This window comes from Pseudophryne corroboree, chromosome 5 (genome assembly GCF_028390025.1).
Source record: "Pseudophryne corroboree isolate aPseCor3 chromosome 5, aPseCor3.hap2, whole genome shotgun sequence".
In the NCBI taxonomy this organism is placed as follows: domain Eukaryota; kingdom Metazoa; phylum Chordata; class Amphibia; order Anura; family Myobatrachidae; genus Pseudophryne; species Pseudophryne corroboree.
Window position 1 is genome coordinate 105,775,286 of NC_086448.1, and position 27,029 is coordinate 105,802,314.

Consider the following 27,029-nt stretch of genomic DNA (forward strand, 5'->3'; position numbering starts at 1 on the left):
ATTGCGGTGCATACGCATGTGCAGAAAAGCCTTTTTTTTAACTGATTGCTACGCAGCGAACAACGGCAGCTAGCGATCAACTCGGAATGAGGGCCATTATCTCCATGATAAAGGTCACATGTTTCTTAGTGAACTTCTGTGAGCCTTCTAAATAATAATAAATTAAAAAAACAGTGGGAGGGACAGGCTTTTACATGCAGTCACACGGTATATAATAATAAACCATTGCCGCCACTTCTCTGTTTTAATTGTACAGTAAGTCCATCAAAATCAGATTTTTTTCAATTCATGATAGCATCCTTCCAGTTAATTTATTGAGCACTCAGAAACTTGTGAGTTGAAGTGCAGCAAAGAAAGTCAGCTGCAGAGTGAGTAGAACCTTGTCTTTCTGAGTTTAGGACCAGGGCCAGATTAAGGTCTGTAGGAGTCCCTAGACAACAAACTTGTGGGAGTACCTATCAGTTACTAAATGTACACACACATATATATATATATAACAAAATGGCAAGTGATGAAAAGAATAGAAATCTAAATCAAATCAATATTTGGTGTGACCACCCTTTACCTTCAAAACAGCATCAATTCTTCTAGGTACACTTGCACACAGCTTTTATTTTAAAGGAACTCGGCAGGGAGGTTGTTCTGAACATCTTGGAGAACCAGCCATAGATCTTCTGTGGATGTAGGTTTGCTCAAATCCTTCTGTAATCCTATACAGACTTGATGATGTTGAGATCAGGGCCTTGTGGGGGCCAAATCATCACTTCAAGGACTCCTTGCAACTCTATACACTGAAGATAGTTCTTAATGACATTGGCTGTTTGTTTGGGGGTCAATGTCCTACTGCAGAATAAATTTGGAGCAAGTCAGATGCCTCCCTGATGGTACAGTGAATCTCTACGGCGGCCACTGTATGCAGAACAGCTGAGCCGCCGAGGAGAGCTGGCCCGGGTGCTTATACCATGACATGAATCATAATAACAAAATGGTTATGCTGCTACAGACCAATATTAATATTAATTCCAACAATTTGCTTAATTTACAGCATGTCTCTGTACCATTTTTGAGGCCATGGTGCTTGGCCTATGAAACTGGCAATGAGTACACTGCCCAAATTGCATGAGATACGGTCATTAGGTCAACCACTTTTGATCGACATGCATTATGTTGACATGGAAAAGGTCGACATGCATTTTTTTTTTTTAAATCATACTTTACGATCCACGTGGACTATGATTGGGAATAGTAACCTGTGCCGAGCGCAGCGGTAGTGGAGCGAGGCACCTTGCCAGAAGCATGGCGAGCCATGGGAGGGGACACGGTGCACTAATTGGGATACACCGTCACTTTACAAAGAAACAACACCAGAAAAAGTATAAAAACTGCCGACCTTTTTCCATGTCAACCTTGTTCATGTCGACCTAATGACCATGTCAACCTTTTAATCATGTCGACCTAATGCATGTCGACCAATAGTGGTCGACCTAATGACTGTCGACCTAAGTGTGGTCGACCTAGTGACCCATACCCCATCACATTCTAATGAGCCATACCCAATTGCATGGGGTCATCCATTTACTAGAAAGGCTGTACAGCTGAGTCAGTAAAGCTGGGTAAACACTTGTCCAATCCTCGGGTGATCCGACTCCTGACGGACCAGATTACCCGACATTGAACAAATGTGTACCCATGGCCGACACACACAACTGTTCCTCGTTGCCTGTCAGGCCTCTTGGTTTTTAAACATGCTTAATAACTAAGACACTGCACCAGGCAACCGATTTTGTAGTGTGGAGACCGGAGCTGGCGCCTGATCTCCGGTCCCGGCAGCCGATCACACTATCAATGTGGCAGTGGTGCAGGATCTGGAGGGATGCTGTGGTGGGGATGGCAATTGGTGTAGGGTGAGGCAGCAGTGGGCATGGCGATGATAGTGGGAGGTGGTGAGGGTATGGCGGCGGGACTGTAGATTTTACCTGTGCAGAGCTCGGCAGCAGGTCGTTTGCATAATAGAGGCAGATGTGGCTTCCCATTTTTAAAATTCAAGATGACTCCACCCCCTCGTGCCAGCTAATATTAGCCAGCACGAGGCAGCTGGTGTCAGAAGATGCAGAGGAAGTCCTGGATGGATGAGGGGCATGCAAAAGAGCTTAAAGGCTGCCCCCCTCAAGGTGAAAACGCCGGGAAGTCCTGGGGGAGGCCGCAGTCATGTAAAAGAGCTTAAAGGCTTTTGCCCCCAGTTGAAGGTGCTGGCTAATAAACTATTAAAACATTTGGTGTCCTTTCTTTATCAATATTTCTTTTACAGGTGGACTATTGGTAGCAGTGGGCCCTTAATGCCACACCTGCTGGCATTTGTGGTTCTTCAAGTACCAGCATGCGGGTTAGGCTTGCTGGGACCTGTGTGTCCTCATGTAAAATGCAATATTATTAGTTTGCTAATGGATTATCAACTTGGCACCCGTAGCCCAAGGGTGCCGGGGATAGCGCCAGGCTTCAGCCCTGGCATTCGGTGCCCTGGAGAGGGAGGACCCCTTCATTGGGGTTCCCCACTTCCCCAAGAACGTTCCTCCCGGGCTGACTATTTAGGGGGGAGAATGCTACAGCCATGGTACCCCGTCAAGTGGGTCCCCTGGCTGTGGCAATACCCCCCTACTAGTGGAGCCCGGTGCTGGGTCTGAAAATAAGACCCAGCATGTTTTGTTCCCCATATTTTATGGACCAGTATGGGAATATGGGGAGAGGTCGGGATGGAGCGGCAGGGTCAGAGCCATGATAGAATGGGGAGAGGTGCAGGGATTGGCAGGCAACAGAGTAGAGAAAGGGGTCAGAAAGGAAAGCATCATGGGGAGCAGGTGGCAAAGATTGCATTATACTAGTGTATATGTATGTTTTTCTTCTTCTAGCTTTCCTGGTTGGTCACTTAAAAGATTTTAATGTTGATGTCTGGATTGGACTGAATGATATCAATGTAGAAAACAAGTTTCTTTGGACGGATCAAAGTGGAGTTCTTTTTACAAACTGGGCCAAAGGTCAACCATTCAAGAGATTTCGTTTTAGAAAATTTCCCGAAGGTCATCCAATCAGAGATTCCATATTTGTTCGTGAATCTGATTATGTCGATGTAAGTACTTCTCTAAAGCACTTGAAAATTGTTTATAGAAAGTCTCTCTGGGCTGTCAATACATACTCTATACAGCAGACTTTGAGCTTCATATACAAAGTATAACAGATCAGGAGGTATTGCACTATTTAATATGATGCTATTTAACAAATAGGCACTGGGCAACTGTCCAGGGCCCCATGATTCAATGACCCTTCAAGCAGGGGTGTGCCAAGCCAAGGGGCATTTGCCACCCTTTCCACCCACCCAGCGCAGGTGCCTCCAAAGCTTCTTAGCTGCCTGCTCTGATTGTAATTTACACCCAATCAGAGAGGCCAGGCTGCATTCTCTACCTACCACCACCCAGCCTGCAGCCACACAGTGAATGGCGGTTAACAGCTGACTGGTGGATGGCTGGATCTATCCACCAATCAGAGTGCAGCATTCTCTTCCGGCTTCCCAGCCTGCATCCAGACAGTGAATAACTGTCAGCATACTGATTGGTGGGTGGTATGGAAGTATGTGGAGTGAAGGTTCAGACCAATGGAGGGGTATGCTATGATTTTCTTTTATCATTTATTCAATGGGTGGGTAGTGGCCCCAGTGCATTGCATTGCACAGGGCCTACAATGCTGTTCAGATGGCCCTGGTTGCACTGCCCATTTTGTGATTAATTGCCCAGGTGCTACAAGAAATCTACCAAAGTGCAATGACTTGCAGACCAACATGGCTGACCTTTGGGTGGATTGAGGTAGTTTCATGCTTAAAATCTAGTTATACAGAGCAATGTAAATCCTAAAATCTATTTTGCAGAGTAGTGAAGATCCAGCAATAAAGTTTTTAATTTATGCTTTTGCTTCACTGTTCTGTGACTTGTCCTTTAGCCCTATGAATAAAATTGTGACAGCAATGGTCAGCTCAATTTTTTTGTGGTTGGGGTGGAACTGGGACTGGTCCTACCCCAGTAATCTTTTTAGCTGAATGTGGAAGGAGGTGGATATTCTGCAGAACAACCTTAGAAATGTCCATTACAGGTTGAGTATCCCTTATCCAAAATGCTTGGGACCAGAAATATTTTGGATATTGGATATTTCCGTATATTGGAATAATTGCATAGCATAATGAGATATCATGGCGATGTGACCTAAGTCTAAACACAGAATGCATTTACAGATGGGTCCTCCGTTATCTTGGCCTGCCTAGTCGCAGGCGTGCACTCCTGGCGTGACTAGGCGATTTGTCCGGGAGAGCATGAGACGCTTCCCATTCAGAGCGTCTCTGTCTGGGCGCGCGGACAGAAACGCTCTCCATTACACTGAATGGGGAGTGTCTCCGTCCAGGCGCGCGCTCCCATTCAGCCGGCGAAGCTCACAGTGACTAGGTGCGCCCAGGCGGGCACGCTAGTCACAGAAACTGCCAAGACAACAGAGGACCCATCTGTATGTTTCATATACACCTTATACACACAGCCTGAAGGTCATTTTAGCCAATATTTTTAATAACTTTGTGCATTAAACAAAGTGTGTGTACACTGAGCCATCAGAAACAAAGGTTTCACTATCTCACTCTCACTCAAAAAATTCCGTATTTCGGAATATTCCGTATTTTGGAATATTTGGATATGGGATACTCAACCTGTATTAATCTCTCAAAGCTGGTACTACTTTTTAGTGCACATCGAAAGTCACTAGGCATGCAAGTGGTTTCCCAACTTGTCTTTCATGGACCACAAATGGTCCCAGATCCAAAGATTCGTCAGACCATTCTATTTACCTCACATTTACTGTATTAGTAGAAGGGACTAAAAAGTTATATAGTGATATGTAGAATACACTACATAGCAGAACAATGCTCCAAAACTTTGTTTTATATCATGCAAAATTTTCTAATGTACAATATTTTAATGAGAATCTTCTCCTCTGATGATTTTCATGTAGACCGACTGTGTGGCTATGAAATGTGGTCCTGTTTTGGATGCTGGTTCATGGATCGTAGAAGAATGTAAACTGAATAAAGGATACATATGCCAGAAATCTAAAGGTATGTATCTCCTATTTTAATGCAGCCCATGTACAGAGCCATATTTCTGTCCTAAGTGTGTGACCACTTACCGAATGTCATTACAAAATGGAGGTCATACAACAGAATCTATAAATCTGGGTTAGAGGTCTTGGAAGGGCTGCATTTATCTTGAAGGTTGTCATTTAGACGGCTCTATTACAGTTAGTAACAAATGAGAAACGTGTGGTGCTTTGTAACTAAAGTCATTGGGGACAGTTATAAAAACGGGTACAATAGTTGATATGCACTTTCAAACCTGTGCTGAAAAAATGACAGTTACAAATCTGATTGGTTGCTATGGACTACATAACCTTCTTTTCATGTTGACCTGTATAATAGTTTTAAATAATGCTGACTACTGCATATCTTCCCAGACTGAACAGAACAAGCAATAGTCACACCCATATGTTTCCCTTCCAGAGGGTGACAGCAAAATGCCAGCAGTGGCATGAGCCATGTGCTGCAGTGTGACATTCTCCTGTAGCGCCTGGTTACTGTCACTGAGAAGGAGCCGGCAGTAAAGCCAAAGTCTCTGGGGAAAGCCCAGCATCTCCAAGGATGCTGGGCAGGCCCCCAGAGTGATGTGACCGGTGGGTTTTTGCACAGGGCCACACTCCCAATAGTGATGCAAATGGGGGAATTCCGTGAGGCCACTCCCCCTTTCTGGTAAGCCACGCATTCTTTTCAGACATGCACACCGTAGGTGCACACAGAAGTGGCTATAGGCCCCGATGCAGTGGCAAACGCAGGATTTCTAGAGGGGGGTTTCCAAATACAAACCACAATTTTCCACTCTGCGGAACAATGGAGTAAGTGCAGGAGTCTAGGTGAGCATTAGAAGAACATAGTAACGACCCTAAACATTGGTCTTTTTATGTACTGGAAACTGTATAGTATAGGCTGTATCAAAAATATTTAAATAATATAAATAAGTGGTCAGGAAAAAGTTAAACATCCCATAATAAATAAACACACAAACATAATAGAACCAGTACTGCACTTTCCAAGCACACATTCTCCCACCTCATGGTAAGGCTCCTGTCTCTTATTCCTGGTAGCTACTCTCTGGTCCAGAGCACGGGTCACACAGCAAACTTGGTAGAAGAAGCTGCTACCACTGGACATGTGCAGCAGTTCTCCTCTGTACCTTAAATTGCACGATGTGGCGGAAGCACTAGTAACTGTATTACACATCATTACTATTGTGGTCATAATTTGAGCCACTTGCCAAGAGGAGGGGGGTTTCCGGGCAACCGGAAACACCCCCCCCCCTGTGTTTGCCTATGCGATGGGTGTCACTAACCCTGATGCTGCCACTGAGAACAAGTATTTATATCTGTCTCACCCTTGCAATTCATGAAAGGTATACTAATTTGGGTGTTCTGAGGTGCTGTGTGTGAACCAAATATACTGTAGTGTGCAAACTATAAGATAACAGTTAAAGTGGTGACATACAGTACCCGGACAAATCCAGATTTGCTAAATTCTTAAAGAAGAATTCACAGCACAGATGGCACAGTGGATCACATTACTTTCTCACAGACCTGAGTACAATTCTTGACCAATGCACCATTGGTGTAGAGTCTGTATGTTCTCCCCTTTTTAGCATGTGATTTAACTAGGTGCTACGGTTTCCTGACACACTCAAACTACATACCAGTAAGCAGTGCCGGACTGCCCATCTGGCAGTTCTGACAAACGCAAGAAGGGTCAATGGTCTGATTGGGTGGCCCCGCATAACAGGCTGCTCGGCCATACAGCAGATAGAGAGCCAGGGGCTGACCAAACAGCCCAGGCTCTGTGGTCGGCTGCCCAGCTCTCAGAGTCGGGCTGGCCAAGAAGCTCCGCCCCCCGACACTCTGCTCAGCCATCTGACATACAGAAAGATAGGGCATGCCACTAGGCCATGCCTAGGGTTACCCCCTCACCCCTTTAATTCTTACTAAATTATTACTTACACAGGTTCTGTGGCTGATTTAAAACCAGGTGAAATTGAGTCTTGAAGTCAGCCAGCCACAGAACCTGTGTAATTAATATGTGTCCAGAATTAAAGGGATGAGTTGGTAACCTAGCCATGCCCCATGAGCCATGGTCACGTACCTTGTCGTGTGCATGCAAGAATGGCAGGGACATTTCAGAGACCCCTGGTTTGTCCCTGCTAGTAGGTTTCTGTGTTTGTGAATAAAGACTTTGCAGTGTAAAAAATAAGATTTTAAACCTACTGGTAAATCTTTTTCTCCTAGTCCGTAGAGGATGCTGAGGACTCCGTAAGGACCATGAGGTATAGACAGACTCCGCAGGAGACATGGGCACTATAAAGAACTTTTAGTATGGGTGTGCACTGGCTCCTCCCTCTATGCCCCTCCTCCAAACCTCAGTTAGAGAACTGTGCCCAGAGGAATGGACAATATGAGGAAAGGATTTTGTTAATCTAAGGGAAAGATTCATACCAGCCCACACCAATCATACCATATAACCTGGAATATACGCAACCAGTTAACAGTATGAACAAAAAACAGTATCAGTCACAGACCGATCCTAACTGTAACATAACCCTTATGAAAGCAACAACTATATACAAGTCTTGCAGATGTAGTCCGCACTGGGACGGGCGCCCAGCATCCTCTACGGACCAGGAGAAAAAGATTTACCGGTAGGTTTAAAAGTCTTATTTTCTCTTACGTCCTAGAGGATGCTGGGGACTCCGTAAGGAGCATGGGGTTTATACCAAAGCTCCCAACCGGGCGGGAGAGTGCGGATGACTCTGCAGCACCGACTAAGCAAACGCAAGGTCCTCATCAGCCAGGGTATCAAACTTGTCGAATTTTGCAAAAGTGTTTGAACCCGACCAAGTAGCTGCTCGGCAAAGCTGTAATTCCAAGACGCCTCGGGCAGTCGCCCAAGAAGAGCCCACCTTCCTAGTGGAATGGCCTTTACTGAATTTGGTAACGGCAATCCAGCCGTAGAATGAGCCTGCTGAATCGTGTTACAGATCCAGCGAGCAATAGTCTGCTTAGAAGCAGGAGAGTGCCAACCTTGTTGGCTGCATACAGGACAAACAGAGCCTCTGTTTTCCTAACCCTAGCCGTCCTGGCTACATAAATTTTAAAGGTCCTGACTACATCCAGGGACTTGGGGTCCTCCCAGTCCCCCGTAGCCACAGGCACCACAATAGGTTGGTTCATATGAAATGAAGAAACCACCTTAGGCAAAAATTGAGGATGCGTCCTCAACTCTGCTCTATCCACATGGAAAATCAAATATGGGCTCTTGTGGGACAAGGCCGCCAATTCAGACATGCGCCTTGCAGATGCCAAGGCCAATAACATGACCACCTTCCACGTGAGAAATTTTAATTCAACTGTTTGAAGAGGTTTAAACCAGTGAGATTTCAGGAAACTTAACACCACGTTAATGTCCCACGGTGCCACTGGGGGCACAAAGGGGGGCTGGATGTGCAGCACTCCCTTCACAAACGTCTGGACTTCTGGGAGAGAAGCCAATTCCCTCTGAAAGAATATAGATAGGGCCGAAATCTGTACCTTAATGGAGCCTAACTTTAGGCCCATATCCACTCCTGTCTGTAGAAAGTGGAGAAACCGGCCCAGATGGAAATCTTCTGTAGGAGCATTCTTGGCTTCACGCCAAGATGCATACTTTCTCCAGATACGGTGATAATGCTTTGCCGTCACCTCCTTCCTAGCCTTTATCAGAGTAGGGATGACTTCCTCCGGAATACCTTTCCCAGCTAGGATTCGGTGTTCAACCACCATGCCGTCAAACGTAACCGCGGTAAGTCTTGGAACACACATGGCCCCTGCTGTAACAGGTCCTCCTTGAGAGGAAGGGGCCACGGATCTTCTGTGCGCATTTCCTGAAGATCTGAGTACCAGGCCAATCTGGAACAATGAGTATTGTCTGCACTCTTCTTTGTTTTAGGTTTCTCAATATTTTTGAGATTAGAGGAAGAGGAGGAAATACATAGACCGACTGAAACACCCATGGTGTCACTAGGGCGTCTACTGCTACTGCCTGAGGGTCCCGTGACCTGGCACAATACCTCCGAAGCTTCTTGTTGAGGCGTGACGCCATCATGTCTATTTGAGGAATTCCCCAAAGACATGTTATCTCTGCAAAAACTTCTTGATGAAGTCCCTACTCTCCTGGATGGAGATCGTGTCTGCTGAGGAAGTCTGCTTCCCAGTTGTCCACTCCCGGAATGAAGACAGCTGACAGAGCGCTTACGTGATTTTCCGCCCAGCGAAGAATCCTGGTGGCTTCCGCCATCACCACTCTGCTCCTTGTGCCGCCTTGGCGGTTTACATGAGCCACGGCTGTGACGTTGTCTGATTGAATCAGAACCGGTAGGTCGCGAAGAAGATTATCCGCTTGTCGTGGGCCGTTGTATATGGCCCTCAATTCCAGTATGTTGATGTGTAGACAAGCCTCCTGGCTTGACCATAGTCCCTGAAAATTTCTTCCTTGTGTGACTGCTCCCCATCCTCGGAGGCTCGTGTCTGTGGTCACCAGAACCCAGTCTTGAATGCCGAACCTGCGACCCTCTAGAAGGTGAGCACTCTGCAGCCACCACAGGAGAGACGCCCTGGGGGACAGGTTTATTTTCTGATGTATATGTATATGGGACCCGGACCACTTGTCCAGAAGGTCCCACTGAAAAGTCCTCGCATGAAACCTGCCGAAGGGGATGGCCTCGTAGGCTGCCACCATTTTTCCCAGAACTCGAGTGCATTGATGAACAGACACTCTTTTTGGTTTTAGCAGGTCTCTGACCATGTTCTGGAGATCCTGGGCTTTTTCCAATGGGAGAAAAACCCTCTTTTGTTCCGTGTCCAGAATCATGCCTAGGAATGATAGCCGAGTCGTTGGAACCAATTGTGACTTTAGCAGATTGAGAATCCAACCGTGCTGTTGCAGCACTTTCAGGGAGAGCGACACGATCTTCAGCAATTGGTCTCTCGATCTCACCTTTATCAGGAGATCATCCAAGTATAGGATAATTGTGACTCCCTGCTTGCGCAGGAGCACCATCATCTCCGCCAATACCTTGGTGAAAATCCTCGGGGCCGTGGAAAGCTCAAACGGCAACGTCTGAAACTGGTAATGACAGTCCTGTACAGCGAATCTCAGGTACTCCTGATGAGGGGGGTAAATGGGGACATGAAATTATGCATCCTTTATGTCTAGTGACACCATCAAATCCCCCCCTTCCAGGCTGGATATTACAGCTCGGAGCGATTCCATCTTGAATTTGAACTTTTTCAAGTACAGGTTTAGGGATTTTAGATTTATAATGGGTCTGACCGAACCATCCGGCTTCGGGACCACAAACAGGGTTGAATAATACCTTGACCACCACTTGCTGTTGACACAGCTTTTGAATTGCAGCTAACACCACTTCCCTCTCCAGGGTGAAGCTGGCAAGGCCGACTTGAAAAATCGGCGAGGGGGCACCTCTTCGAATTCCAGCTTGTAGCCTTGGGAAACAATTTCCATCGCCCAAGGATCCACGTCTGAAAGAATCCAGATCTGGCTGAAAAGTCGAAGTCGTGCCCCCACTGGTGCGGACTCCCTTAGGGGAGCCCCAGCGTCATGCGGTGGATTTTGTAGAAGCCGGGGAGGACTTCTGCTACTCGGAACTAGCCGAAGCAGGTGTTTCTTTCCTCTACCCTTACCACTGGCAAGGAAGGAGGAACCCCGACCTCTTCTGGACTTATGCGACCGAAAGGACTGCATCTAATACTGTGGAGTTTTCTTTTGCTGTTGGGGAACAAAAGGTAAATAGGTAGATTTACCCGCGGTAGCTGTGGCAACCAGGTCCGCGAGCCCCTCCCCAAACAACACTTCACTCTTGTAAGGTAAAACCTCCATATGCATCTTTGAGTCTGCATCACTCGTCCATTGGCGGGTCCATAGAGCTCGTCTCGCAGAAATATCCATGGCATTGGCTCTGGAACCCAGCAGCCCAACGTCTCTTTGAGCATCTCTCATATATAAGACTGCGTCTTTAATGTGGGCTAAGGTTAATAAAATGGTATCCCTGTCTAGGGTATCAAGGTCAGCTGACAAGGTATCTGTCCATGCTTCAACTGCGCTACATACCCATGCCGATGCTATTGCCGGTCTGAGCAAAGCACCTGTATGCGCATAGATAGACTTTAAAGTAGTCTCCTGTCTGCGATCAGCAGGATCCTTGAGGGCTGCCGTGTCCGGAGACGATAGCGCCACCTTCTTGGACAGGCGTGTTAAAGCCTTGTCCACCCTGGGAGAGGATTCCCAACGTACCCTGTCCTGTGCAGAACCCTTTTGGGAATCTGCAGTTTTTTATCTGGAGTTTCCCAAGCTTTTTCAAATAACTCGTTAAGCTCATGAGATGGGGGAAAGGTTACCTCAGGTTTCTTTTCCTTATACATGAGCACCCTCGTGTCAGGGACAGAGGGGTCATCTGTGATATGCAAAACATCTTTTATTGCAATAATCATAAACTGAATACTTTTTGCCACCCTTGGGTGCAATTTTGCATCATCGTAGTCGACACTGGAATCAGAATCCGTGTCGGTATCAGTGTCTACTATTTGACATAGGGGACGTTTTTGAGACCCAGAAGGGCCCTGTGACCCAGTCCAATCCGTGGATTTACTCCCACATGTCCATCCAATCATGAGTCGGCGTTGCCGACGGAGACACACCACTCATCTGCTCCACCTCCTCCTTGGACGAGCCTTCCGCTTCAGACATGCCGACATGCACGTACCAACACCCCCACACACACAGGGATATATCTACAAGGGGACAATTCCCCAACAAGGCCCTTTGGAGAGACAGAGAGAGAGTATGCCAGCACACACCCAGCGTCAACTGACACTGGAACAAACCCAGATAGCGCTTTTTATATATATAATCAATGTGTATACACTCACTGTGCCTAAAAAAGATGCCCCCCCCCCCCCTATTTTCAGCCCTCTGTCACCGACTTCAGCAGGGGAGAGTCCGGGGAGCCAGCTTCTCTTGCAGCTTCTGTGGAGAAAATAGCGCTGTTAGTTCCGAGGGATCAAGCTCCGCCCCCTCCAGCGGAGGGATTCGGTCCAGCTTCAAAATTCAAAAAATGGCGGGGGATCTCTGCACATGTTATATCTGCCCCCCTGCAGTGTACATGGTTTTGCCCAACCGCTAAAAAATTTCCTGCTGCGATCAACTTGGAATTACCCCCAAAATTCTTTTTCAGAGAAACTCTGGAGAGCTCCCCTGTAATGCACCCTATCTCCTCTGGGCACAAAATCTAACTGAGGTCTGGAGGAGGGGCAGAGAGGGAGGAGCCAGTGCACACCCATACTAAAAGTTCTTTATAGTGCCCATGTCTCCTGCGAAGCCCGTCTATACCCCATGGTCCTTACGAAGTCCCCAGCATCCTCTCGGACGTAAGAGAAATAAATCTGTCCAGCATTTGTGGGCTAAATGCAAAAGCAGACAGTATTTACACTGCATACAAAAACAACAAATGTATGTGTATTCCTTGCATTGTAATATCATTTATCCAGGTGCACAGTTTGCTCTATTTTGCTTTACTCCCACCTCAGAATCGGGCCTTGTATGTTCCACAGGAAATAAATAGCACAGGAAACAATACATGGTGGTTTTTCACTGTATCAGCAGTTGAACTGAGCCATTCTATAACATACTCCCGCTGCTGGTATGGGGTCATACCAGATACTGAAAGCAAAGGTTCACATACTTTTGCCACTCACAGATATGTGATATTGGATCATTATCCTCAATAAAAAAAAATTAGCACAGCTAATATTTTTGTGTCATTTCTTTGATTTCATTCTCTTTATCTACTTTTATGACTTCTGTGAAAATCTGAGGTAGTTTTAGGCCAAATTTCAGCAGAAATATAGAAAATTCTGAAGGGTTCACAAACTTTCAAACACCACTGAATTTTTATCATGTGGGCAGTGCATGTCGTTACACCTGGACCTACCACTCACTAGTTCTGCCACAGGAATATTACCTAATGGAATATTTATAGGTACCGAGGGGTATGTTTACTAAAGTATGGGTTTTATAAGTGGAGATGTTGCCCAAAGCATACAATTAGATTCTACTTTATCATTTATCTAGCACCTACAAGATAATAGCTAGAATCTGATTGGTTGTTATGGGCAACAGCTACACTTCTAAACACCTGCACTTTAGTAAATATACCCCCTAGACTTGTATTAAAGCTTAATCAAGTACTATAGGAGAGTGGTCCCACGCAATTCTATCAAGGTATTACTTATGAATCATTCAATGCACATAATAATTTAAGTGTTTGCCTTTCCAAGCCGATCTCTAAATTGAAAAGCTATGTCCAAGTGTTCAAAATGGAAAAGATAAAATCAAATGTTCTCTGTAGATCCTTCTGATTAGCCCAGTATTCTTCACATGACTCCATTACTAAAAAAGGTTGTTACACTTATATTTCAATCCCATTTCTCCTAGACTCCTTCACTCATCGACCAACCGAATAGGTGTGTATATGGAGACAAGAAAATGGTAATAGTGTAACACTGTTTTATTTAAAAAGAATTTAAAGCAGACACAAAAAATAGCAGCATACCATGAGTAAAGGTGTATAACGCACATCAAGTCAAGCAGGTACAAAGAACTTTTGTAGGTACTTCCCATTAATGGAAATCCACCAACAGAGTCCTGGTTATGGTAGGCTGTCCTGCAGTGTGTCCTCACCACCAATGCATTTCAGCTCAAAAGGGCATTTATCAAGGTGCACTGGGCTAATTTTCTAGAGCAGTGGTAGCCAACCCTGGTCCTTGAGAGCTACCAACAGTTCACGTTTTTCAGCTCACCTAGCAGGTGCACTCATTACTCACTGACACATTTTAAAAGATCCACAGGTGGAGCTAATTACTTAACTTGTGAATCTGTGAGGAGACCTGGAAAACGGTAATTGTTGGTAGCTCTTGAGGACCAGGGTTGGCTACCCCTGTTCTAGAGGATCTATTTATCCCCCTTCCTGGACTTCCATTGGTGGGTCCATTAGGGGGAGTGTCCTTTGCAATTTATTTATAAATACAGCTAAAACATCCAATATGAGGTTAACATTTAAGACATCTTTCTTATCTTAATTACATGGTTGATGTTAGCAGGTGCAACAAGTCACATAAAAACTAAAGGCTTCCACTGTTGTGGATTAATGCCTCATGTGTAGGAACCATCAAAAGCAAGAAAGTAAAACAGAAAAATATTCCGCTACAGCAACCGGACAGAAATAGGAGATTACAACCTACAATGTACAGGCCACACATCCAGACCCCTTAATGAAAGGTGGGCAGAACACCTGAGAAATACTGAAAAGGGTGCATTCGGTTGGTCAATGAGCAGAGGAGTCTAGGAGAAATGCGATGGAAATATGAATGTAACAACCTTTTTTAGTAATGTGAACATAGCCGTGCACAGCACATTTTATTAGGGGGTGCACCGTTGGAGGGTGTGTGTCTAGCACCGCCTTTTGGGCGTGTCTAGCACCATCTATTGATGGTCAACACAATATAAAATATCCACCCTTGTACCAATCCTAATAAAGCAGATACATTGTCAGATGTTGTGGTGTGCACCAAATAAACACCCCTGATGGCACTCACTGCAATTACACTGCTCCTACTCAACCTGGTCTGGATCCCCCTCTCTTTCCCCTGCAAGTTGCAGCAGCTTATTTACAAGTCAGTCACTCCCTGACACTGACAGTCGCAGACTAGTTACTGCTGCTGCTGGAAAAACGAGTAACGTGTCAATGCTGCTGCCGACCGCCTGCCAGTATTGAATTTGTCTTTCTGGAATGCTGGCTGCATGCTGCTCCTCATCAGTGGCTGGCGTTGGCATAGAATAGAAGGAGAGAGGTGGGCGTGTGACGGGTGGGCGTGCGAGCAGCATGACGTCATCACGTCACATCACGCAGTTTTTGTACATGGAGATGGAGCCGGGAGTTTGAAAGCCGGTGGCAGTGGCACCCTTCATTACCCAGGCGTCCGGTCAGTAATGCAGTCCTGACAGGGTGCAACGCAGAGGGGACAGTTATCAGCCTGCTCGGCGATCGCTGCATTAGGCATGTGAGATCGGGGTGCCGGATATTAGGGGGTGCCTGTGCGCACCAGGCACCCCCCCTGCGCACACCTATGAATGTGAAGAATACTGGGCTAATCAGAAGGATCTACAGAGGACATTTGATTTTACCTTTTCCATTTTGAACACTTGGACATAGCTTTGCAATTTAGAGATTGGATTGGATATTCAAACACTTAAATTATTATGTGCATTGAATGATTCATAAGTAATACCGTGATAGAATTGTGCGGGACCACTCTCCTATAGTTCTTGACTTTTTTTAGAAGTGCAGAACAGGTTGGCACTCAGTCCCAGCTGCAGTGGCATATCTATAATGGGTGCAGTGTGTGCAGTGCCTATCCGGCGTCCATCGGTGACTGTGTGTGGGCCATACTTACCTACTTTGCTGCCTCCTCCTCCGGGAGGAGGCAGCCTTGTAGGTGAATGGGGGCGTGGCCAGCAGCAGGACAGGTGGTTCAGGGGCGTGACCGGCAGCAGGATGGGCGGTCCGGGGGCGTTGCATCAGAGTCGCGTCATCGTGACTCCACCCCCCACTGTGCTGTGCCGAGAAACTAGGCACTGCATAGCGGGGGGCGGAGCTACGATGACGCGATTCAGCGCGAATCGCATCATCGGACCCCCTTGGCCCGCCTACTTGTTCACTGCTGTGGGCGGCCGAGGGGGAAAGCAGGAGGCTTGCCCACCTTTCCGGGGGGCCGGGAGCCTCCCGGCCATTCCGGGAGGGTAGGCAAGTATGGTGTGGGCCCCCTCCTCTCCCGTAGCCATTACCGCCGCTGCTAGTGCACTGAGCACTAGAGACTTTGGCACAGTGCCAGAGTATACAACGCAAGCGCAGGACTCCGAAAAAATGGTGCGGCGGCCACTTTTCTGAGTCCTGCGCATGCGCTGTAGACTCTGGCACTGTGCTGAGAGCGCTAACAGTGGCGGTGATGGCTATGGGAGAGGAGGGGGCCCACACATGGAGTCTGCACACGGGTCCCCTCCTCTCTAGAAACGCCTCTACCCAGATGCATATTGTTTGGAGCGCTAAACTTATATATAGTGTTTCACTGTATTAAAGGCTGTCTATATAGATTATCGTTTCATCTATATTATTTAGCTCCGATTAAAACATCCTTAGAAACCTGCTTTACAATGTGATTGTATTGTGTGTGATGTAAATCATGTACTGTAACTGCACGATTTTCCACTGCATGGTATACCAGAAGATCATGCATGGTGATGAGAACAATCAATGATGAAATATTCTGATTACGGTAGTTTGTAAAATGTTGTAAAGTGTCTAGGCTGAATATAATCGCTTATCTCATGTTTGAAAACAGTAAGAAATATAAATAGCTATATAAAGTAAAAACTTTGCATATAACAATAACCAACATAAATCAATAATAAATATTCTTAAGGCAAGTTTTATCTGGTTGCTGCTGTTTGTTGAACTAATTTGCTTGTTTGCGTTTTGTGTTTTAGACCCCACGCTACAACCTGTCCCTACTACTGTTCCTCCATCAAACATTTATCAACACGGTGACTCCAGCTACACCATTGTTAAAACCAAGATGAAGTGGGATGAAGCACGGCGGTGGTGCAAGGACTCAGGCTCTGAGCTAATCAGCATCTTAGACGAGTACACTACGTCGTTTCTGAAGGTCCATTTAAATAAAGACAAGGAGCCTTTTTGGATTGGCCTCAACAGTAACATGGTTTGTACAGTAAATAGATTTTATTTGTTCAGAGAATAATAGCGGTAGTACATAGAAATGAATTTTTACCAAAGAGAATATATATATATATATATAGTAGTAGTAGTTCCAGTTTCCTGGGGGGCACTCTCCTTTGAACATCATCACACGAAATTTCGTAATCCATAATAGGCTTTATTTGGTCTCACAATTGGCTTTATTAAGTCGACGTTTCGGCTCTATAAATGGAGCCTTTCTCAAGACAAGCCTTGCATACAATTTTATAGTCAAATGGTCACAAATCAATGATCACGAATCAACATCCAGTCAGTGTGGCTGACTGGATGTTGATTCGTGATCCCCAGGGAGGTTCTATTGACCAAGGTGCCACTATTTGGATAGTTATCCAGGATATTTTCCATTTTGTGAAGTTAATATGCTGGAGTGACTGCGAATCCACCCTCAGTGCTGTTTTGTTGAGTTACACTTATTTTAGTTGTGACCATTTGACTATAAAATTGTATGCAAGGCTTGTCTTGAGAAAGGCTCCATTTATAGAGCCGAAACGTCGACTTAATAAAGCCAATTGTGAGACCAAATAAAGCCTATTATGGATTAAGAAATTTTTTGTGATGATGTTCAAAGGAGAGTGCCCCCCAGGAAACTGGAACTACTACTACTATATATGTTGATCTACAGAGATTGTGTGGATTCTACTGGGTGCACCCCACAGTTGATTATTTACGGACGTGAGTGCAGGACTCCCATGGATATATATATATATATATATATAATAGTTGGGGGGTTCAGCTCTCCCTGTAATATCACTGTAATGTGTAATATATACTGTGTGGGCTGACTTTAAAACTTGTTTCAGCATTTAATACCCACTGAGTAACCAATGTTTTCCATGTGTGTTCTATGTTTTCTGTACATTTGAAGGTGTATGTACATCGGCCGCAACTTCCGGTTCCGGAAATGACGTGAACCGGAAGTAATTATACTACTAGATAGACACTAGCTATAAATATGTTCATATTGTTTGGTTCTGTATTCTCCTGAGGAAGCCTGAGCTGGCGAAACGCGTTGAGAGACTGATCGACCTACCTAGTTATCTACTACCTGTATAACTAAGCTAAGCTTTTCTATATTTTATTTTATTATTGCGTATTAAAATATTTTTGAATTTTCGATACAAGATAGTCTGATATTGTATTATACGGGACCGGCTTGGGTCATCTGGATAAAGGCTTATCCGATATGCATGGTTAAAGTATTTAAACTGGTATGCATGACATTTAGGGGAGGGACCCCCAGCTGATAAATTAAGGTACTACACTATAGGGCGATGATCTATGTCTCCTGATATACAGGTGGAGAGCAATTACTGGACAAGAAACTGATAGGCCCTGATACAAGCTATCTTTCGATACGCAATTATATTGGCGTGTCTGCAATACGTTATTGACTTAATTACTGCACCATAAGGCGCTTGTTCTTCTCCCCTACTCTCGTAGAAATTTTTGACTGAACATACCCAGGTCATCTTCTGAAGAACTAAGCTGCCGCCAGGAAGTTTGGAGTGTGCTGCTCATAGGACTAGATGGTTCTGATAGTTCACTGTGGACAGTGACGAATTGAGACTCTGCAATACTGGTATTTGCTGACCCTTAGAAGGGATTTACGAATGGTGGATAAGCGCACTGATCTATAAAAGTATATATATATATATATATATATGTATATATATATATATATATATATATATATATATATATAAGTTTGTGCGCAAAGATAGCTGTTCACCTTACAATCTCTCCGTGGAACAACAGATCCCAGCCCCAGCTGGGAAAGTGCCAATTAGCAATTACCAGTCTGTCAGTGCACAGATCCTTTTCCTCCATGGAACAACAAGTCCCAGCACCAGCTGACAGGATTCACAGCTCACTGCTTAGCTATGAGCAGCCTGTTGAGGCACAGATCCTTTAAACCGGCAGCTTCTTTTAAACCCGCATCCATTAGCGGTAATGAAATCTAACAGTTAATAAACAAATGGCGCCTGATAGTGCATGAATATGTTTTAGGAATTTATTCCAACAGGTTCCACACATAAAGATAAAATGACGTACCACAGGCAGCGGTTCAACCACCGTAAGTATCACCGTTTGTATGAGTGAATTTGAATGGACCGTATACAGTGCTGTCTGCTGTCAGCTCCAATCACACTGCTCACTCCTTTCACGCTAGGCCACACCCCAACATGTTTTGTCACATCGGATTTCGTCAGTGGGCTGGCCCAACGTACCACAGACTCTCCTTAAAAAGCTCTCTCTACCAATTAACTCTCGGTAGTCCTAATGATGCGGTCATGTCCACATTACTATATCATATATCCAGTGATACATAATTACATACATAAACGATACACAGAAACAAATAAAAAATATACATATACAACAATTAATAATTAAAAATGGGTACAGGTATAAGGAGATATTTGTCTCCCTCACTTCATAACTAGAATTAATAAACACTCCAGCTTTCCCAGACTGCAAGGGAGCTAATTATATAATAACAATGTTAATACCAGGATAATTGTAATGAGGTCCTTCGTTTATACACTTAACTAGTTCAAAAACGGGGTGATCTCGAACCCTTCATTAAGACCAGAGGGGTATAGTGTATTTAGAGTCACTATCCAAAACTCCTCTCTTTTTGACAATACTTTCAATCTATCTCCCCCCCATTCCCCCCCGTATATCCATATTTATATGCTCCAATCCTACAAATCTCATTAAGTGCGGGTTCCCGTTTTGATAGATCTTAAAGTGTCTAGGAACACTATGATTTTCTAGACAATTTTTAATATTTCTAGTGTTCTAAAATATGCAATTTTAACAGCCTTTTCGTTTTACCAACGTATTTCTTACCACAGCCACATATTAACATGTACACCACGTACTGTACGTTGTGTTACAATTTATCAATCCCTTTATTTTATATTCTTTTCCCTCATTACTGTCTGTAAATTATTTTCATTTACAGACAGTAACACTTCTTTACAGTTTGGCACCAATCATTGTTTCATATTGGACAATTCTTAATTAATCTTCAGGCACGTTTTATCTTATTCATACAGTATGAACATTTCTTCAGTGCATCTTTAATACAGATACTGCTTAGCATTATGCCATTCATTGCAGTACGTCAGTTTATATATGGTGACTAATAATTGTCATTTAACTCCTTATTGGAATTGTTGCCTTTTAATAAATATATGAAACGGAACTATCTACGTCCTCCCTGTTTTCTCCATACCACAGCACCAACACCTTCGGTTGGTCCAAGGCTAACGCATTCACAAAATCAGTCGGTCCTGACAGTAAGCACTGGCCACATGGATCCGTCGGGTGACCAAATCACAGGAGTCGGTGCTACGGCAAATATTCTTTCCCGTCTGGGTAATCAGCAGTCCATACAGACACAAATAGTTCAGTTTATGCAAACTAGGGCGGATCGTTTGGATTCTCTTCATATGGCCATAATGACACCACAAGCTCAAGTTCCAGCTCCAGTGGTCTCTGCTTCCGCAGCGGTTCCTCCGGTGACGGTGCCTATGTCTGGTCTGCAGTTGCCTTCGCCAAGCAAGTTTGATGGGACCCCAAAGCTTTACAGAGGATTTCTGAATCAATGCGAGAGTCAGTTCGAACTGTTGTCTGCTAGTTTTCCATCAGCCCGTTCTAAGATCACATATATTATTGCCCTCCTGTCCAGTCAGGCTTTGGAGTGGGCATTGCTGTTGTGGGAGAGGGGGTACCCTATTCTTTCTAATTATAATGAGTTTGTATCATCCGTCCGGAAAATCTTCGATGAACTGGGAAGAACCACCTCAGCATCTTTGGAGATTATCCGTCTACGCCAAGGCTTACATCCCGTTAGTCAATATACTATTCAATTTCGCACTTTGTCTTCAGAATTAAACTGGAACGAGGAGGCCCTGGTTGCAGCATTCTGGAATGATCTTTCAGATAGAATCAAGGATGATTTAACCATTCATGATGTGCCAACTAAGCTGGACGAATTAATTTCCATCTCCAATAAACTTGATCTACGTTACAGAGAGCGTTTTCGACCCAGACCTCGGCAAGATCCTTCTTTGTCCCAGTCTCCTGTGACAACAGAAGAGCCTATGCAGATCGAACGCTCTCGCCTTACGGAAGAGAAATGCATTAGTAGTCGACAGGGTAACCTCTGCATGTACTGTGTATCCAATGAACATTTCGTTAAGTTTTGCAAACTCCAGCCGGAAAACTCTCGCTCCTAGCTTATACAACAGAGGTTAAGCTAGGAGTTACCTAGGAATCACGTTCGGGAAAGGAGCAAACTTTGTCTGTTTGTTTAGAAGTTCAGAGTTCTACAGCTACTGTTTCAGCTCTCTTAGATTCTGCTGCAGCCGAGAACTTCATCACTTCAGCCTTTGTTATACGGTCTAAAGTTAAAACCGTGCCTTTGGAGGTAGCAGTTTCCGTTACAGCGGTGGATGGAAGTCGAATTCCTGAGGGCATAATTACTCATCAAATCGTATGTCTTAAGATGAAAGTTGGTGTGCTTCATTCTGAATACATTTCTTTCCTCGTGATTCCCAAAGCCTCTCATGATGTGATACATGGATTACCTTGGTTGCAAAAACATTATCCACAGCTCAGTTGGTGAACCATGGATATTCTTTTGTGGGGTGAGTCATGTACCAAGGATTGTTTAGCTTCAGTTAAACCCCTCCGGTCAGTTAGTATTCCTGAGTTACCTTTGGTCTACCAATCTTTTGTGGATGTCTTCAGTAAACAAGCGACTGACACTTTGCACCCTCATCGTGAATGGGACTGCCCAATCGATTTGGAGCCGGGCAAAACACCTCCTAGGGGTCGAATTTATCCGCTGTCCATTCCGGAGACTCAAGCTTTGTCTGATTATATACAAGAGAACTTATCCAAAGGGTTTATTAGACCAGTGGAAAAAGAAAAGATATGGCTGCAAGGGCCACCAGGCGCCCAGGTGTAATATTCTTATGTAGAGATAAAAGCATATATAACCCTTAAGTTGGAAAAGAATGTCCAATCCTCAAGCTTCACAACTCCTCCTCTTAGCAGATTTCCTTAGCAGATCAGCATATGAAACAGAGGGGAGAGGAAGGCCACATGTGTAGTACAATAATTTAATAAAACATACACACATACAATGGACAAAATAAAATCACAATGACAGATGGTATAAATGATCCATGCGTGGGGGGCCACAGGGGGAAATGCGAAACAATTACCAGAGTGAAAGAGAACCCAGCAAAAAGTTCTCAGTCAAGTTCTTAATATACCAGAAGCCACCCGGGCCGGGAGCTGAATTATTAGACCGTCTTCATCACCTGCAGGAGCCGGATTCTTTTTCATTAAGAAGAAAGACGATGGCTTACGACCGTGCATAGTTTATCGCGGACTTAATGAGATCACTGTGAAGAACAGGTACCCACTGCTGTTATTTCCAGAATTATTTGACCGGGTAAAGGGAGCTACAGTTTTTACTAAATTAGATCTTCATGGAGCCTATAATTTAATTTGTATCTGTGCAGGGGAAGAATGGAAGACAGCCTTTAATACACGGGATGGGCATTACGAATACCTTGTAATGCCTTTTGGTCTTTGTAATGCTCCTGCGGTTTTCCAAAGCTAGGTGAACAAACTTTTTCGAGATCTTCTTTACAAGTGTCTAGTAGTGTACTTGGATGATATCTTAATATTCTCCAAGGATCTGAAGTCTCACCGTCTTCATTTTAAAGAGGTACTCACCCGTCTGAGGAAAAATTGACTCTATTGTAAGTTGGAGAAGTATACATTTGAAGTATCTTCTATACCGTTCCTTAGTTATATCATTTCCGGATCAGGGCTACGTATGAGCTTGTTAAGGTACAAGCTATCCGAGACCGGTCCACCCCCACGATTCTTAAGGGGATTCAGCGATTCCTTGGCTCTGCCAATTTCTATAGGAAATTCATTAAAAATTATTCTACGTTGGTCGCTCCCATCACAGCTTTGACACGTAAAGGAGCAAATCCTTAAAATTGGTCTCCTGAAGCAACTAAAGCCTTCTCTGATTTAAAGCAAGCTTTTGTGTCAGCTCCCATTCTTCAACCGCCAGATTTGAACCGTCCCTATCTTGTGGAGGTAGATGCATCCACGGAAGCAGTGGGAGCCGTGTTGTCGCAAGTCTTTGAAGATAAAAAGGTCCATCCATGCGGATATTTCTCACATAAGTTTCTACCGGCTGAACGTAATTATGCTATTGGGGAGCAGGAATTACTTGCTATCAAATTGGCATTTGAGGAGTGGAGATACCTTCTAGAGGGAGCACAACATCCCATCACAGTATATACTGATCATAAGAATCTTCTTTATCTGCAGTCTGCTCAGTGTTTGAATCCACGACAAGCTCGATGGGCTCTTTTCTTCACCCAATATAATTTTAAGCTCACCTATCATCCAGAGTCTCAAAATAAAAAAGCAGACACCCTTTTTCGGTCCTTCTGTTCTACCGAGTCAAACAATGCTACCATGAATCAAGCCATTGGGAGTCCTACATCTTTTTTAACGACTTGAACTTCTCCGGTCCCGGTACCTCCGCCTGGCAAAACTTTTGTCGCCTCATGTCTTCGAAAACTACTACTTACTTGGGCACACTCCTCGTCTTTCATGGGTCATCCTGGCGTCCTAAAGGCTCTTAAATTTATTCAACAGTCCTACTGGTGGTCACGTCACGTTCAAGAGTTTATAGCAGCATGTCCTAAATGCGCCCAACATAAGAATCCAAAGGGTTCTCCTCCAGGTTTGTTACATCCATTATCTATACCCAAACGACCTTGGACTCATATTTCAATTAAATTCGTGACTGAGTTACCTCCATCAAAAGGGCAGAATACCATTTGGGTGGTAGTGGATCGATTTTCAAAAATGGTGCATTTTATTCCGTTAACATGATTACCATCAGCTCCTTCACTAGCCAGATTATTCATTTTCTGAGATCTTTAAATTGCATGGCCTTCCACAAGAGATCGTTTCTGACTGTGGAACACAGTTTGTAGCCAAGTTTTGGAGGTCGCTTTGTTCTTCATTAAACATTAAGTTGAATTTTTCTTCTGCATATCATCCCCAGACAGATGGACAAACTGAAAGAGTAAATCAAGATCTTGAAACTTTTCTCCGGATATACATATCTTCCTCACAGGATGATTGGATAGACTACATTCCACTGGCAGAATTTGCTCATAATAATCTTTTTCATTCATCTTCAGAATCTACACCGTTTTATACTAACTTTGGTTATCATCCTCGTGTGCCAGAGTTCCACCCTTTGCCAGCTTAAGAGGTCCCAGCGGCAGATCAAGTGTTTCAACGTTTGTCTAAAATCTGGAGTTGTGTGCGCAAATCATTGATTAAATCTTCTGCTCGTTATAAATCTTTCGCATATAGAAAAGGTAAGGTTACCTAACTACAAGGTAGGAGACCAAGTTTGGACTTCTACTCGCAATCTTAAGTTCAAAGTTCCTTCTAAAAAGTTTGCTCTCAAGTTTATTGGTCCATTTCCCATAAAAAGGGTACTCAATCCTGTAGCATACAAAGTCAAGTTGCCACTTTCTTTTAAAATTCCTAACGCCTTTCATACATCTCTGCTGAATCCTTTGATCCTCAATAAGTTTCGTGCTGCCCTGCCCAAACCACCTAAAATTCATTATTTTCAGGATGAGGAATTTGAGGTTAAGGAGGTTGTGGATTCACGTTGTCGATATGGATGTCTGCAGTTTCTTGTTGATTGGAAAGGTTATGGCCCAGATGAGAGGTCCTGGGTTTTTGCCAAAGTTGTTCATGCTCCAAGAATGGTTTAAAAAATTCTAATCCAAGAATCCTGACAAAGTTCAAAGGTGTCCAGAGTCCACCCTTAAAGGGGGGGGGGGGTACTGTCATGAACCGATCACTCAAAGCAGTGGGTTCTGGGGTCCGTCCGCTGCTGGCGCAGTTGCTCATGGTGCTGTGCGGCCATGTGGGGACGCGGAGAGGTCGGCGGCAGAGGTGTGATGCAGGTTCTGGGAGCCGGGAGTGCTGGGACCAAATGGCCAGAAGCACCTCTGTGTGTCTGCAGTATAGGAGGTGGCCATGTTGGAGACCAAATGCAGCACCTGTGGGTAAGTTTTAGCCAATCCCGTGCTTGTGCTGCCTATAAGTAGGCTGGGATTATTTCACTCTTGGCCAGTGCTTTGTTGTAGCTACTCTGTACACTGCTCTCTCTGTGGATTTCTGTGTGATTATAGTGGTCCTGATATCGCCTCTGCTCCCAGAGGTCTGCCTGCAGCCTTCACCACAAGAGATTCACCAGATCCCTGCTGCGCTGTCAGTCAATCGCTCTCCAAGTGGCAACAAGTGGATCCCCGGAGCCCCGTGAGAGGTTACCCTGTTCATTCAGTGACTGCCTGCTATAATCACACAGCCTGTGGAAGTTTCTACTTAATCCTGGTCCTCGTTTTCTCATCACTCAGCTTAACCCATTCTTCACCGTTGTCGTCTGCTGCAGCTCTTCACAGTGTCTCAAGTATAATCTTCACAACCTGCAAATACTCCTTTCAGTATTGTATCTACACTTTTGCATCATTCAAGGACAAATTCTTCACTGTTCTTCAGTTCAGCCTTTAGCGTCAGTAACAAGTCTTCACAGTTATGTATCTTTGTCTTCAATATGCAGTTAACACTTCTTTACAGTCTGGCACCAATCATTGCTTCATATTGGACAATTCTTCATTAATCTTCAGGCACATTTAAACTTATTCATATGAACATTTCTTCAATGCGTCTTTAATACAGATACTGCTTATCATTATGCCATTCATTGCAGTACGTCAGTTTATATATGGTGACTAATAATTGTTATTTAACTCCTTATTGGAATTGCTGCCTTTTAATAAATATATGAAACGGAACTATCTTTGTCCTTCCTGTATTCTCCATACCACAGCACCAACACCTTCAGTTGGTCCAAGGTTAACGGATTCACAAAATCAGTCGATCCTGACATTATCCTATAAGAGCCGTACTTGATATTTCATGAGGATAGGGCAGAGCTCAGAACTCGCCCACAGTTTTTGCCAAAGGAAGTGTCGGCCTTTCATGTAAATCAACCAATTGTGGTTCCAGTGTTGGCTGAAACTTCCGTTGCTCCAAAGTCCCTGGATGTGGTGAGAGGTTTGAGGATTTACATCAGAAAGACTGCTCATCAAAGGAAGTCTGACTCGCTTTTTGTCCTTTATGATGCTATTAAAATTGGTCGCCCTGCCTCCAAGCAATCCATTGCTCGTTGGCTCAAATTGACTATTCAACAAGCCTATAGTTCTATTCAGGCCCACTCCACGAGGTCGGTGGGTTCTTCCAGAGCGGCTGCCCGGAGTATCTCTGCCTTGCAGTTGTGCCGTGCAGCTACTTGGTCTGGTTCGAACATGTTTGTAAAGTTTTATAGGTTTGACACATTGGCCAGAGATGACCTTCAGTTTGGTCAGGCGGTTTTGCAAGGGTCTCAGCACTCTCCCACCCGTTCTGGGAGCTTTGGGATGTCCCCATGGTAATCTACTATTCCCCAGTATCCACTAGGACGTTAGAGAAAATAGGAATTTAATATCTACCGGTAATTCCTTTTCTCATAGTCCATAGTGGATACTGGGCGCCTGCCTCAGTGCTTCGTTTCCTGCTTACCTGGTTGTAAGTGTTCTTGGTTGGGTTTGCTGTTGCTTTCCCTGTTCCATGTTTGGTTAGCGGTGCTATCCTTCTTATAGTTAGCATGGCTTTCCTATGTTCTGGTTAGCTCTGCTATCTTTGTTTTTGTTGTGTGTTGGCTCGTTACAGTACCTAACCGCTTTTTGTGTTTATATCCTTCTAAGTATGTCCGTCTCCTCGGGCACAGTTTTCCTAGACTGAGTCTGCTAGGAGGGGCATAAAGGGGAGGAGCCAGCACACACT

The 27,029-nt window shown here is 44.5% G+C and overlaps 1 protein-coding gene across 1 annotated transcript in view; it reads left to right on the forward strand.

Moving 5' to 3' along the window:
• LOC134927295 (macrophage mannose receptor 1-like) overlaps positions 1 to 27,029 on the forward strand; it is a 425,485-nt gene that overhangs the window by 346,351 nt on the left and 52,105 nt on the right. The window contains exons 22-24 of the mRNA XM_063921541.1: positions 2,907 to 3,124; positions 5,041 to 5,143; positions 16,775 to 17,007. Of these exons, the coding sequence (XP_063777611.1) occupies positions 2,907 to 3,124; positions 5,041 to 5,143; positions 16,775 to 17,007 (554 nt within the window). The remainder of the gene's footprint in view (positions 1 to 2,906; positions 3,125 to 5,040; positions 5,144 to 16,774; positions 17,008 to 27,029) is intronic.